The following is a 14,457-nucleotide window of genomic DNA, read 5'->3' on the forward strand; positions in this document are numbered from 1 at the left end:
ACTTTTGTCACATAGACCATTAGTTTAGAACCTATGCCTAACTTATATGAGTGAGTGCCAACTCTTGCACTTTGCTCGGTTGCATGACCAATTTCATCCCAAGAAGTCATCCTCTTCCTCCTCCACTCAAGAGGGGGCCCTTGTGTCCAATACCACCTCTACTCTAAAAGAACAGCAAGGGAAGGGGAACAACAACTCAGGAAATCAAGGCAAACCTCCCGGCAACAATACTAATTCCAAAAACCCTACCCCAACACCCATTCCCCACTAGCAAAATATTCCCAAAAAGAATAGATTTTGCACTTATTGCCAAATGCCTGGACATTTTGATGATGAGTGTGTTTTTAAAGCCAAGGAAAATAAAGGCCACACCTCCAACCCCACTACCTCCACCCGCCAAAACAACCAAGGTGGTAGCAATGCCCCAAATTGGAGATCAAGAGGAGGTAGTAATCCAGCACCTACTCTGCCGGGCTCCCCGCCAAGGACCCAGCAACAAGGCAATGGTTCGACTTGGCCGCGTTCCTCTCACTGGCGATCCGCTGGTCAGGTTGCTCAAGCCCCACCCTCCCAAGTCAGTTTCTTTCACCACCCCTGAAGAGATGTCTGACTGGTCTTCCCCATAGTTGCAAGCATTTGTTGCATTCGTGCATTCGCATTCGAGTTTGCCAAGTTTGCTAAAGAATGCTTCAAACCTTGGCATAGATGCATACGTGACATTTACTAGATGGCCAATTTCCAAAAGAAAATCATCTCGGTAGACTAACGTGTCAAATTTGGGGCTTTTCTGGGAGAGTTTCAAATTTCAAAAATATCAATAAATACTCTACTTGAAGGTTGCAGGCTTTAGGCTATAGTGGGCTATGGTTGTGTCATGTGCAAGTATGCCCATGGACATGTTCCTCAGCTAGTCCAGAAGGGGCAGCCAGAAAAAGAATGATAAGAACCAGAAGTTGGGAGCATCAAGTGCTGTTTTGGCTAGAGGGGACCAGGATGACCAGGCGGCTGCAAGAGGGGTACTGTCGGCTGCAAGAAAAGGCTGTCGGCTGGACCAGATTTGACGGCTGCAGGCGCATCACTTTTATGGGAAATACTGCCAGCCGGCTGGCCGACCAGCAGTCGGCCAGCTCTTCTATTTGTTCAAGAGCCTATAAATAGGCAAGGATGCTCATTGTATTATTCATTCATTCCCTCATGGAATGGGTCTTAGAGTAGGTTTTATGTAAGGCAGCCTATGGCTGTAGATTAGGGTACCTTTTTGTACCATAAGAATATACTGAATTTCCAGCATCTCTCTCTCTCTCTCTCTCTCTACTCTCCCTTCTGTTTGCGTTTTCGCATCAGCATGTTCTCAGTGGTGTTTAGGGTTGAAAGAAGACTCCCAAAGCTTCCGCGTGTTACATTGGTATCAGAGCATCAAGCTCAGCAAAGCTAAACATTGATTCAGTCCCATATGATGGTGTACAGGTCCAAGGTACAGGAAAGTACACGGATACGAAGCCCAAGACAAGGAACACAGAATCGGAAGAACTCCGAGGAGGTTTGTTGGTGGTGTTCCACAAAGCCAGAGGGGATGGCAGTCCTGTGAGCCAGATAGGTTCTCGGGCAACGGTCCCAAGGGAGGATTATCCTCCAAGGGGTGATGTGAGAGATCGGGCCGGGTTTTCAGTGAAAAGGGTTGCCAGAGATGGATGGATGACAGAGGGACTCCCGGAACAGAATGGGATGATGACAGTCATCCAAGGAAAAAGTTGGAATCCTGTCATCAAGTTTAGGAGAGGGGGATGTCATGTGCAAGTATGCCCATGGACATGTTCCTCAGCTAGTCCAGAAGGGGCAGCCAGAAAAAGAATGATAAGAACCAGAAGTTCGAGCATCAAGTGCTGAAAGAAGACCCCCAAGCTTCCGCGTGTTACATTGGTATCAGAGCATCAGGCTCAGCAAAGCTAAACACTGATTCAGTCCCATATGATTGTGTACAGGTCCAAGATACAGGAAAGTACATGGGTACGAAGCCCAAGGCAAGGAACACAAGATCGGGAAGAGCTCCCAGGAGGTTTGTTGGTGTTGTTCCACAAAGCCAGAGGGGATGGCAGTCCTGTGAGCCAGATAGGTTCTCGGGCAACGGTCCTAAGGGAGGATTATCGTCCAAGGGGTGATGTGAGAGTGCCAGACTCATCTCACGAATGAAGACCAAGACAGTGTTCAGAGTCAGGGTAGGAACGGATTGGGGACTAGATGGAACAGATGCATAGATCTTATTTAGAGTCAGAGTGGTTTTAGAGACCGGGCCAAGTGCTTCAGACACTGATATGTCTTGCATTGCATCTGATAAACATAATGCATCATGGTATTTTGATAGTGGTGCTTTGAGCCACATCACTTCATGCAAAGATGTATTTCAGCACTTGGTTTATGCTTCAAATGGCCGCACTGTATCATGTGCAGATCATACCACATATCCAGTAAAGGGAATTGGTAATGTCATACTTATTGTAGCCAATGGTGCCAATATATGTATGAAAAATTCCAGGGATAAAGAAAAATCTGCTCTCCGTCTCAGCCATAAACGACCAAGGTTTAAAGGTTGAATTTGAAGATGGGAAGTGTTTGGTAAAAGACCCATCAAAGGGTTATGAAATAGTCACTTCTAGAACACGATACAAAGGCTTGTATAAGCTGGACAGCTATGACAAGCACACTTATGATGCAAATACAGTGGCTGCCCACACTCCTGCTATGCATGATGCAGAGCTATGGCATGCTCGTTTTGGGCATGTAAATTTTCAGAGTTTGATGCTTTTGCAGAAGCATCATATGGTTGATAATATGCCGCCTCTTGAGTCTCCACCAAGACATGTATGTGAGGGGTGTATTTTGGGAAAGATGCAACGAAAACCATTCCCCAAAGATGGAGCTGTTAGAGCTGAAAGTAAATTACAGCTCATACATAGTGATGTATGTGGTCCAATGCGGACACCATCCATAGGGGGGCATCTTTACGTCGTCACATTCATTGATGACTACTCCAGGTTTGCTTGGGCTTACCCCTTGAAAGCGAAAGCAGATGTGTTTACATGCTTTCGACACTTTGTAGCAATGGCTGAAAATATGTGTGGATGTGAAGTCCAAACACTTCGCACAGATATAGGTGGAGAATACATGTCAAATGCATTCAAGGATTATATGCTTCAAAAGGGCATCAAACACCAATGTACTGTGCCTTATACACCGTTAGCAGAATGGTGTAGCTGAAAGGAAAAATAGGTCTCTCATGGAGATGGCTAGATGCATGGTGAAAGCACAAAAGTTGCCTCACAAATTTTGGATGGAAGCTATAATGTGTGCAACTCATGTGTTGAACAGGTGTCCAACAAAAGCTTTGAAAACCATAACACCATTTGAGGCTTGGTATAGCCGAAAGCCAACAGTGGATTATATGCGTACATTTGGGTGTTTGGCATATGCACACGTGCCAGAACAACTCCGAACAAAGCTAGATGACAAAGCAATTAAATGCATTTTTGTGGGCTACAGCAATGAGAGCAAAGGATACCGTCTTTATAATCCAACTACACGAAGGATTTTTGTTAGTAGAGATGTGGTATTTGCTGAAAATTCAGAACAGCCCATGTACAGCTTGTATAAAAGCAATGATACAGGCATACAGGACATGTTTGATGGACTTTTACCCATTGCAATTAGGGGGGATTCAGATCAGCCAGCTCCTACACAAGAAAATCCTCATGTAGAACATGTGGAATAGCCAGCCATTCAGCCCCCTTCTATGGAAGAAGTGGAAGATCTTGTCAGGGAAGAGCAAGAAGTGGAAGATCTTGTCAGGGAAGAGCAAAAAGCCATAGACGCAGCCAAGTCAGTGCCAAGATGGTTGCTGAAAACTTTGCAAGAAAGCAAACTTGCAGCTCCACTCACAGGTAGAACAAGGGCTAGTTCCAGCCATGCTTTGAATATACATTGTGGGGAGTTTGCATTAGCAATGGGTGGTCTCTTTGATTCAGAAGAACCTTCTTCTTACGAAGAAGCACATGAGAATGAGCATTGGTTGCAAGCTATGCAAGCTGAAATTTCTTCTATCATGAAGAACAATACATGGGATCTTGTGGAATTGCCTAAAGGCAACCATGTAATTGGAACAAAGTGGGTGTACAAAGTCAAAAGAAAGTCTGATGGTACTATTGACAGGTACAAAGCAAGACTCGTGGCTAAAGGCTACTCCCAGAAAAAGGGAATAGATTATGAAGAGACTTTTGCTCCTACTTCGAGAATGACCACAATAAGATTAGTGATTGCATTGGCTGCCCATAAAGGATGGAAAGTGCATCAATTGGACATCAAAACTGCATTCTTAAATGGGGATTTACAGGAGGAAGTATATGTAAATCAGCCCATTGGTTTTGTAGTTCCTGGTGAGGAACATAAAGTATGTAGGTTACACAAAGCATTGTATGGGTTAAAGCAAGCTCCAAGAGCTTGGTATGAAAAGATACATGCTCATCTAACCAGCCAAGGTTATAAGAATAGTCCAGCTGAAAGCACATTGTATGTGAAGAAAACCGATGCCGATATTCTCATAGTCATCTTGTATGTAGATGACATGCTCATAGTCATCTTGTATGTAGATGACATGCTCATTACAGGTACTAGCAAAGCACAAATTTCAGATTTCAAAGCTGATTTGAAAGCTGAATTTGATATGTCAGATTTGGGGCCTTTACACTACTATCTCGGCATACAGTTTATGCATACAGATGATGGCATTGTTATGCAGCAAACTAAGTACATAAAAAGTTTGCTAAAAAGGTTTCACATGGATGAATGTAAGCCCATTTCTACTCCGGTAGAACCAGGTGTACGGCTTACTATGCATGATATTGGAGAGCCTTTTGAGGCCGGCATTTAGAGCCAGGCAGTGGGATGCCTCATTTACTTGTGTAACACGAGGCCAGACATATCTTTTGGGGTGTCTTTGTTGAGCAAATTCATGCATAGCCCAGGCACAAAGCATTGGCAAGCAGTCAAACGCATTTTTCGTTATCTCAAGGGTACCTTGGATCTTGGTTTGTTCTATCCCGGGGGGGCAGCTTGCAGCTTTATGCATACAGTGATTCAGATTGGGCTGGAGATTATGATACCAAGCAATCCACCAGTGGGAATTGTTTTTTTCTTGGCAGTTCATGCATATCTTGGTTGAGTAAAAAGCAACCCACTGTTGCTACATCTACTTGTAAGGCTGAGTACAGGGCAGTCTTTACAGCTACAGTAGATTGTGTATGGTTGAGGAGACTATTGGCTGATCTTCGTGAGTGTCAGCAGACACCCACCACCATTCTCACTGATAGCCAGAGTGCTATGGCCGTGGCACGAAATCCAGTATTTCATGCACGTACCAAGCACATTGAGATTCATTATCACTATGTCACAGAGAGGCTACATGCAGGGGAGATCAGTTTATCTTACTGCCCTACACAGGATAATGTTGCAGATCTATTCACAAAGGCTTTACCTCGAGAAAAGTTTGAAGCTTTCCGCAAAGCTTTGGGCTTACTCTCATACAGAGAGTGATCTTCTACCTTGTACAGGTTCACACTTCCACTACAGGGAGGATTTGTAGGCATATGCTCACTTATGGTAGTGCTATGTGTGAACAGGGCTTAACCAAGGGCACTTTTTCCCATGTGGTTTTTCCCCTTGGACATCAAGTGTGAAAGGACACTCTAACATATAATATTTTGTACTTCTATATTATATGGATGTGACACACATGCAAGGGTTGACTTGCATTTTGTGGATACCACACTTTTGGCTCTCTCTCTCTCTCTCTCTCTCTCTCATTTCCGTGTGTGAGCTTCTCTACCCTGCACCTAACCCTAATGTGCAGGTTTGTGTATGTGAGTGTGTGAGTCCAACACCCAACAATGACTTGGGCTTTCCATCGGCTTTCTCTCCATGGATAGCATGCACATTGAAGGCTTCATTCTTCTCCCTCGTCATTGTAACAGAGAGAGAAGGAGAGCTTAGAAGTTAGAAGAGATGGATAGGCTTGAGAGAGAGAGAGAGAGAGAGAGGCTTGAGAAAATGTGAGAGTGAGAGGCTTGATTCTTGAGAGAGAGAGAGAGAGAGAGGCTTGAGAGACGGGGGAGAGAGTGGCTTGAGAGTTGAGAGAGAGAGAGAGAGAGAGAGAGAGGCTTGAGAGACGGGGGAGAGAGTGGCTTGAGAGTTGAGAGAGAGAGAGAGAGAGAGAGAGAGAGAGGGGCTTGATAGTTGAGACTTGAGCAATGAGAGCCTTGAGGGAAGCTTAGGGGGTGGGCATTTTATAAGTATGGGCCATGGCCCATGGCATAGGCAAGTGCCAAGTGCCAAAGACTTGGCCCAACACATGTCACAAGGCAAGCCAAAATGGCCACAAAAACGGTCATAAAACGGCCATAAAATGCCGCAGAAAACGGTTGTAAACGGGCAGCTCCAACAGCCATAAACGGGCATATTGCACCGTACGGTATCAAAACACCACATAGATCCGAATGGGAGCCAATGTCTCCTCAAAAATATCAGTTCCTTCCACTAGAAGAGATTGGATGAAACTGTAATTGTAACACGAGGAGGCTCTGGATGTGCTGGAAAATTCAGTATATTCTATGGTACAAAAAGGTACCTAAATCTGCAGCCATGGGCTGCCTTACATAAAAAGGTGGTAACTCACCAAAACAGTCCCCTATGGGACCCCTAATGACTCACACCCCTAGTGGGAGTGAATTAGTTTCAATGATGAGCACTTGGGCCTATTTATAGGTCCCCTGGACAATGTAGGAGCTGGCCGACTGCTGGTCGGCCAGTTCTGAATGCCTTTAATGCTCCCTTTAGCGCAGCCGACTGGATCTACTTCTGGTTCATGATGCGCATGCTGCTGCCCGGCTGGACTCAACTCCACACATCCTGTAGCACTTGCAGCCGACACACTTCTGGCACTGCGTCCTCCTTCATGCAGCCGACAGGCCTTTCTGGCAGCCGACAGCCTCTTTTGGTTCTTCTCCAAGCCTTGCTTCAGTCTACACTGCCAAGAGTGCTCTGTGCTCTATCATCCTGGTTCTGCTCTTTATCTGGCTGCCTCTTTTGGATCTAGCCCTGAGAATGTCCATGGCATCTATGATGCACATGACAGTAATCCACGGACAGCCTCAAGATCCTGGGAGGCCCAACTGGGGAGTGTGGTGGGAGACCCCTCACCGGGAAGTGGTGATGGTCATCTCAACCGGATCCGAGAACCGATGAATCAAATGGCGGACGGAGCTCGCGGGCTGCCTCCGATCTGATTTGGGCCCTGTCGGAGGGTGGCAGGAGTGCTCTGGAGAGGTAGAGGGAGTTGGGAGTGCGGGCTCGGAGGAAGAGGACAGGGGAGGGGGGATTGCTGTAGGAAGAGTTGGAGGCAGAGGGGGATGGGGAGGCAGAGAAGAGCGAGATATGAGCGGTTGGGAGTGGTCCATCAAAGAGGGAGGTTGCTGGGAGGGGCTCGCCGGCGGTTCAGTGGGACCAACTGCCCTCCCTGGAATTTGAGAACCGGAGGAGTTTCGGTGGGGTAATGGCCCCCAAACCGAAGGGGCCACAGGTGGGACCCTCGTAGGGGAGGGGCCCATCGCCGACAGGTGGGTGCTGCAATAAATGCTTGAAACGGTTCTCTGATAAAACTGAATCCTCTTGTACTCTGCTAGCCTGGCACGTGCGGCGGCGGCGCTTAGCTTTGGTAGTCGGCTGATGGCATGGCGCAGGCCAACAGTCTGCAACTCTCCGGCAGCAAAGTTGGCCGCGGTCGGGTCCTAATGCTTGGCTTCCCGAGAGCTTGCCTCTCTCTCTATCCCTTGGTGATAATTTGAGCTGGGGCTGGGGGGAGGGACCACTAGAGGCGATCTCCTAGACTGGCGTTGAGGGCAAGCTCTGATGAGGTGTCCCATCTGCCTGCAAATGAAGCATTGGCTAGGCCTGAGTACTCCACTCTCTGTAGGATGGGGTATCCCTGAAGGCAAGGAAGGGATATGACATGAGGCACTGTTTTCGACGAGGCAATACAAATGCGAAGGGATGGAATCCTAGCCACCCGTGCGAGGGACAAAGTGGCAGTGGGGGATGATTCCATCACTCTCCCAATGGCTCCACCAATCTCCAGGAGAAGAGGAAGATACTCCTTTTCGAGCCTTGGGAAGCAGATTGTCACAGGAAAGCCTAAGACACTAGCTAGTGGGTCGGATTCGGGGTCAAAGCTGTGTTGCCACCTCACAAAGAAGGCCTGGGCCATACGCAATGCGACGGGGCTCAGCTGCTTGACTCGATCCGATGCCGTTGGCAAGTCAAACTCAACTTGGTAGTAGCCACGCCCCAAAGGACGAATGTCTGTGATCTTTACAGGCCCTCCAAGGAGGTTAGCTTGAAGAAGATCTTTGAGTTTTCCGCACGTAGGGCGGCTACCGACAATCCTGCATACCAGAGTGGAGGCCTCTAAAGATGCAACTGTCGTAGCGAGGAGCTGGAGGTCCGCCTCAGAGAATGATAGGCAAGGGACGGTGGCCTCGGCGGTCGGGGATGACCAAGCGGCTACGTCCTCCTGAAAATACGAATACCCAAGAACAAAGAGATTGTTGGCGGAACGGAGGAAAAGGGAGAACGGAACCTGCAGGGAAAAGAAGGGGGGGGGGTGGGGTGGGTAGAAAGAAAAAAAACAAAATAATAATAATAATAAAAATAAAAGAAAAAAGAAAGAATAGAAAAGGGAGGCGGCACGGCACAAGGGGCAGCGGGAGGGGCATAAAAGGGGAGAAAGGGGGGGGGGGGGGTGGAGGGGGGGGGACGCGCAGGCGGGGAGAGGGGAGGCAAGAAGGCACAGAGCGTAGGTAGGGGGGGAGAGGGCGGGGCGCTTTAGAAAAGGGCTCTGGCGAGGGCCTGCAATGCAGAGGCGAGGGGGCAAAGCGATGGTGAGGGGCTGCAATGTGGAAGGTGAAGTGGAGCGATGGCAAGGGAGCGGCAACAACATTCAAGGGAGCAGCTCAGAGCTCCACATTAGCAGTCTTCTTTGCAGTCGGGGAAGGGTACTCTGTCTTCTAAAGATGCTAAGAACAATCTACTATGCCAGTCGCCCAGCTTTTAAGTGTCAAGGTCAATCCCGTAACCCACTTGGAGAACCAAGCATTTAGGTCATTTGAGGTTAGGTCATGAGAAGTAAATCCTTTGGGTGCATAGACAAAGTATATTAAAGCATGTAAAAGCATGAACGGGGGGCGGTAGTGAGAAATGTGCAAGAAAAATTGTTGTTGTGCTAGTTCAGAGAAGGAATCGCTACACAAGAAAATGTCCACCAAGACATAAGAAAAAGAGAAATGCTTTTGCAAAGTGCACATATACTCCTTCAAGAGCTAATGGAGCAGAACTGTTGTCCTGCTTGACATGTCCCGCTCACAATGGGGCCATGGCATACGACAAATATTTTTAAAAAGAGACTAATGTATAAGTATTGCATTGATGATGAGCCAGTGTGTCACCTTGACACCTAGGGCTGGGAGATTGACCTAGTAGCTCATGCTTGACATGTCCTAGACCGGGGCTCATAGTGGGGCCATGTCATGTGACAAATATGTTTAAAAAGGTACTACTTCATGTATAAGTACTGCATTGATGATGAGCCAGTGTGTCACACTGCACCTCTGTGCATGGGTGCATGTGACAGGTCCTCAATGATAGAGCTTAATCTATTTTGTGGCGAGATGCCCCTGACCCAAAGCATCACGACCCTCCTCCCGACAGATACAAATCCAAGAGGTTGTAACATGCTAACTATGCAAAAACATGCTTAATGATGATTAATGCTAAGCAACAAAGATTAATGCTAATTGCATGTGCAATGATGACATAAAGAAGTAGAGAGTAGGAGAGACTCAAAGAGACTCTTTACCTAATCTACTGCTGCATATTACTAAATGAATGAGTAATTACAATGTGAATGTTATGCATGAACATCATGCTTATTGTATTTGGTCTTGGCTACATGCCCTTAATCATGGCTTTGTAATCTTTATCATTGAATGCTTAGAATGACCCTTGACTCGCCCTTTTATAGGGATTTTGATAGCAAGTTGTATTCAGGTTGGACAGCAAAGCGTCAAAAAAATATCATAAAATGTATTCATATTTTGCCCATAATATGTCCCAACCATTGGTGTATGTCGTGGGCACCTTCGGGAACCTATAGGACTCTCAAAACTGTGCCAAACTGCCTTGGTATGCTGTCTAAGTACTACATCCCTATGATGTTGGAGCTCCAGCAAATGATCTCTGCATCACCCGTACGAGTGGAGCAAACCCCTCTCGGAATAGGTAATGGAATCTCCCCTATATCTGGTAGTAGGCCGGGCAACTAAGCATGTAGTGCAGCTCATCTTCCACCTGTCTCTCTGGTGGTGCATACTCTGCATATCTGATCCTCCTCTGAGGTATCATCAGCTCTGCCAATCTCTACTCTGAGGTGGTAAGAGGATACCCTGAGCTGGACAATAATGATATGCATGGCATGTGACATATCTGTATGTATCTCAGGATATTAATGAATTCATCCCCCTGAAACTCTTAGGAAGTAGTCCCTGTAAAACTGGGAGTTCGTGCCAAGTTCCAGGGAAGAAGACATCCATGTCCGATGTATGTGAAGCCCTAGTAGATCCAATTGGATAATCTGGTTGATCTCCTGCTGTGGAGAGGTCCAAGAATGGAGAGTCTAGACTATACTGGAGAGGGGGGAGACGATCCTTCTGGAGGCCGTGTGCATCAAACCACTCAACTACATTGGAGTACCATGCTGATGAGGTTAATGATGGTGATGGGACTGATGAGGAGGAGGGTAGTCCAGATGTAACTGCCTAGAAGAATCTAGTGTCAGCCTCGGGGGGTGATTCTTGTCAAGTGTATACATGCTGGATATAGGTGATTGTTTGGAAGAGGGTGCCTATGATCAGTGTGGCCACCCCAAACTCTGCTTGAACAACGTTATGTTGCACTGATGGCTTACTTTTGATCATGCGTGACAACATCATCACCTGTAGTCTCTGTGAGCTCTTCCAGGTAGACTCGCCTAGCCCTGGTCCCCAAAAAGCTTCACCATACATAGCTGCTCACCATACTAAAGTGTCAAAAGGCCAACACTTGGTATGAGGCTTGTGGGAGTGGGCTTGGAAACAGTGTCTCTCTAGATGGGCTAGGGAGGCAAGGTCTCTTACCAGTCGATCTCTCCTCTTGCAAAACCTCTCCAATGCATCCAAGGGTTTCTGTTAACCCTTGGCTGAATTTGAGTTCAAGACAATGTCATCTGCTGATCTGCATACAGCAATATGGGCACTACCTGAGCCAGTGGTGAGCCTCTGCCCCCAAAGCTGTCCACAAAGGCTGCTATCTCATCAATGTGTTGACCAAAGAGTGTAGGAGAGAGAGAAGAGAAATAAATAATTATCTACGGAATCTGATGGCCTATCAGACCAAGAAGGTACAACGTTTACACAATTTGTAATAGGATATGCGTAGAGCATCTCCAAGAGCTACTAGAAGAAGAAATAGAAGGTAAACTGGGTTTAGGTCAATGTGATAGAGCATATGGGTGACTAGTCTGAGGAAGCACTCCTGGGCTCCGGCCTTGTGTATCTCTGCCAGGGATGCAGCCAATTGATATTGTGCTAATTCTTTCTATCTTTAGCGGTGCATTTGCCCTATCAACTACTTATTTGCTATATTAATTCTTTCTATTTGCTACTTCCCTTAGTGCTAAGCTTCATTATGGCTGAGTCTACCCTGCATCTCCGGAGGTTTGACAGAAACTCAGTACGAAGAGCTTTGTGTGAATATATGCTCTTATGTGTGCGTGTGTGTGTGGAGTGCGTGTGTGAGAGCCTATCTTGATACAGAGTTCTACACCCACTATTGGGCACGGGTGACGTTAGTGGGGATGTCGTACTATCTAGTCCATACTATGCATAATGGAGTTGATAGTTATATAGTCTTGTGGGCTGACCACCATGAGTATATAACATGCACGTTCCTAAAAGGTGAATTTGGGCATGATCCTGGATTCATCTAGGTATATATATATATATATATATATATATATATATATATGAAGTTCACTCCTTGTCAGGGAAATGGGTCCCAAAGGTGATTGAGAACTCCATACTGAGATGAGATGGCGAGTTTTCCACTTGTCCACGTTACATGTCCATAATCCCTCTTTGCACTGTGGTCTCCTCTGGCTAGTGGATGCAGTTCCTTGAATCCTTTGTCTGTGGGATGCTGTGGGTCTCTGAGATTTCCAAAGACATGTTTGTGGGTGTCTAGATGCAGCCGACTGTGTTGATATTGTGATGAGGGCGTCCTTGGGTGGAGGTCTCTCAACGCATGTTCTCAGTCTGGGATTCGAGGACATACTGGATGAGTGCGCAGGATTTTGATGTGGTAAATTCTCTCTATGGTATCAACACAAGTCATTACAGAGAATTCAGCCCTTCTGTGGATGAGGCTGATTCGCACGACGGCTCTTATCTGTTTTAAAGGGGTTGAGGGCACTTCTTCACTCTAGCATGTTGGCCTTGTGGCCCCACTTTCTTACTTGAGCTTTATGTAGGCCGGTGGCCTTTGTACATTGTTTCTTTAATACAACTCTTTAGTAAAAAAAGAGAGAGAGAGAGAGAGAGAGAGAGAGAGAGAGAGAGAGAGAGAGGATAATTAATGGTTGAAGCTTACAGGCTTGGATGATGCCAAGAACAACAAAAGACTTTGCCAAGCTTACTTCAATGCTTATAAAGCATGCAGAAAGCGTGAGGTAAATATTTATGATGCTAGAGGTCCTTTCAGCTTTTCTGCACATCCTTTCTGGATGTATGCAGTTGCTATTGTGTTGTTTTTTAATATTAAAATTTTAATGTGTATTCCGAGTCCTGTACAACCTTATGCATAACATTCTTGAAAATATTGGGAAGCAGCATGCACTACGCATGGAACAGAATCGTGCTTCATCACGTGAAAGACAGCGCAAACTACTAGAAAAACTCCTCAAGCTTTAGGTAAATCACTGATATGAGTTGATTCCTTTTTTTTTTTTTTTGTGAGTTACATAATATATTATAGATCTAGGTGTCAGGGTTACAAACTCATGCCCCTAGCGTGCTTATATAGCCACTCGAGCAAGAGCTTGCTGACAAGTCAATTTCTTTCTAACTCGAGTTCATTTGGAAGACTTACCTTGAACTACTCTTTTAGGTGTGAGATACAATCAACTGGCTTTCACACCCCATGCTATTGGTGATGCATCACCAAGCAAGGAAGCTTTACAGATATGGTAAGGGCATTAATTTTTCCTATATCATGGAGGTCTTCAAAGAAAAATTTAGGCATTCATCAAAGGTGTATTAATCCATATAAACAAGGCTCTAGCATGATGTCGAGTGTTTACAAGTTTGTAAACTATGGTTCAAGTTCATGATGAGTATGTACTAGTCTGCAAACAGAGGCTTACAAGGTATCATACTAATGAAGCCCTCTAATCTCTGAGGCTTCAAGTACATCATGTATGTTTTTTGGCTTCTTGACTAACAGCTGTGGTTTTTTTTGTTTCTACTAATAGATGACTTAACTTTTACCAGGCTGTTTGTGTACATAGGGTAGCGTTGAAGGTATTTTTCACCCCTTAAAGATAAGGGCATCCATATTCCTTCTGCATTGACTAACGATTGCAGGTGTACATTAGCTACAAAATAATCTCTTTAAATGAATATTGGAAAAATTCCGGATAGTCGTTGCTTCTGCATGTGTGCATGCCTACCATAGCCATCTCTCTCTCTCTCTCTCTCTCCACCACACCACCCTGTCACAATTCTTTCCTGAATGAACTCTTTTTGCGTGAAGCTTTTGAATCACCTTGGTTCTAGCCTTGACCACTTCTCTACCATAAGTTTACAGGGGTTCTTGGGTATCCTCATTGGCAGCATTTCAAAAATCTAAACAGAAAAAAGGTGAATGTCTGGACTCGAATGAATTTGCAGAACTATTCTTCTAGCCTAGAAATGCTTGAAAAGAGATGGTGTTACACATGGAAAAGCTAGGATGCCCACTATCTTGTTCTTCAAGATAAGGACAACTGGACAATGGACAGAGATACGACAGGAGGGGAGAGAGGACACAACTAGGATTGCGAAAAAGATTGGGGCAGTACACAGACACCGTAATGAGAGGGACATCTATTATACTTAAATGTTTGCAGGGTGAAGGGTCCATTGAGAAGAGTAGGACTTGTGAGAGAAGGCACTCCTTCATGAGCCAACATTGAGTACTCCTTAGTAGCAGCTTCCATAGCTCTTTCTCCAAGTAGAATAAGCCACATTTCAGAAGGGATTGGGGCAAGTAGTGTCCAAATCCCATAAC

The 14,457-nt window shown here is 45.8% G+C and overlaps 1 protein-coding gene across 1 annotated transcript in view; it reads left to right on the top strand.

The window, feature by feature from the left end:
• The window catches only part of LOC147614816 (Cox19 family protein (CHCH motif)), a 45,883-nt gene extending 32,202 nt beyond the window's left edge, over positions 1-13,681 (top strand). The window contains exons 2-4 of the mRNA XM_086780164.1: positions 12,783-12,859; positions 13,020-13,100; positions 13,297-13,681. Of these exons, the coding sequence (XP_086636290.1) occupies positions 12,783-12,859; positions 13,020-13,100 (158 nt within the window). The 3' untranslated portion in view covers positions 13,297-13,681. The remainder of the gene's footprint in view (positions 1-12,782; positions 12,860-13,019; positions 13,101-13,296) is intronic.
• Positions 13,682-14,457: the final 776 nt, after the last annotated feature.

This window comes from Cibotium barometz, chromosome 41, assembly GCF_041138505.1.
Source record: "Cibotium barometz isolate CiBa-2024 chromosome 41, ASM4113850v1, whole genome shotgun sequence".
In the NCBI taxonomy this organism is placed as follows: domain Eukaryota; kingdom Viridiplantae; phylum Streptophyta; class Polypodiopsida; order Cyatheales; family Cibotiaceae; genus Cibotium; species Cibotium barometz.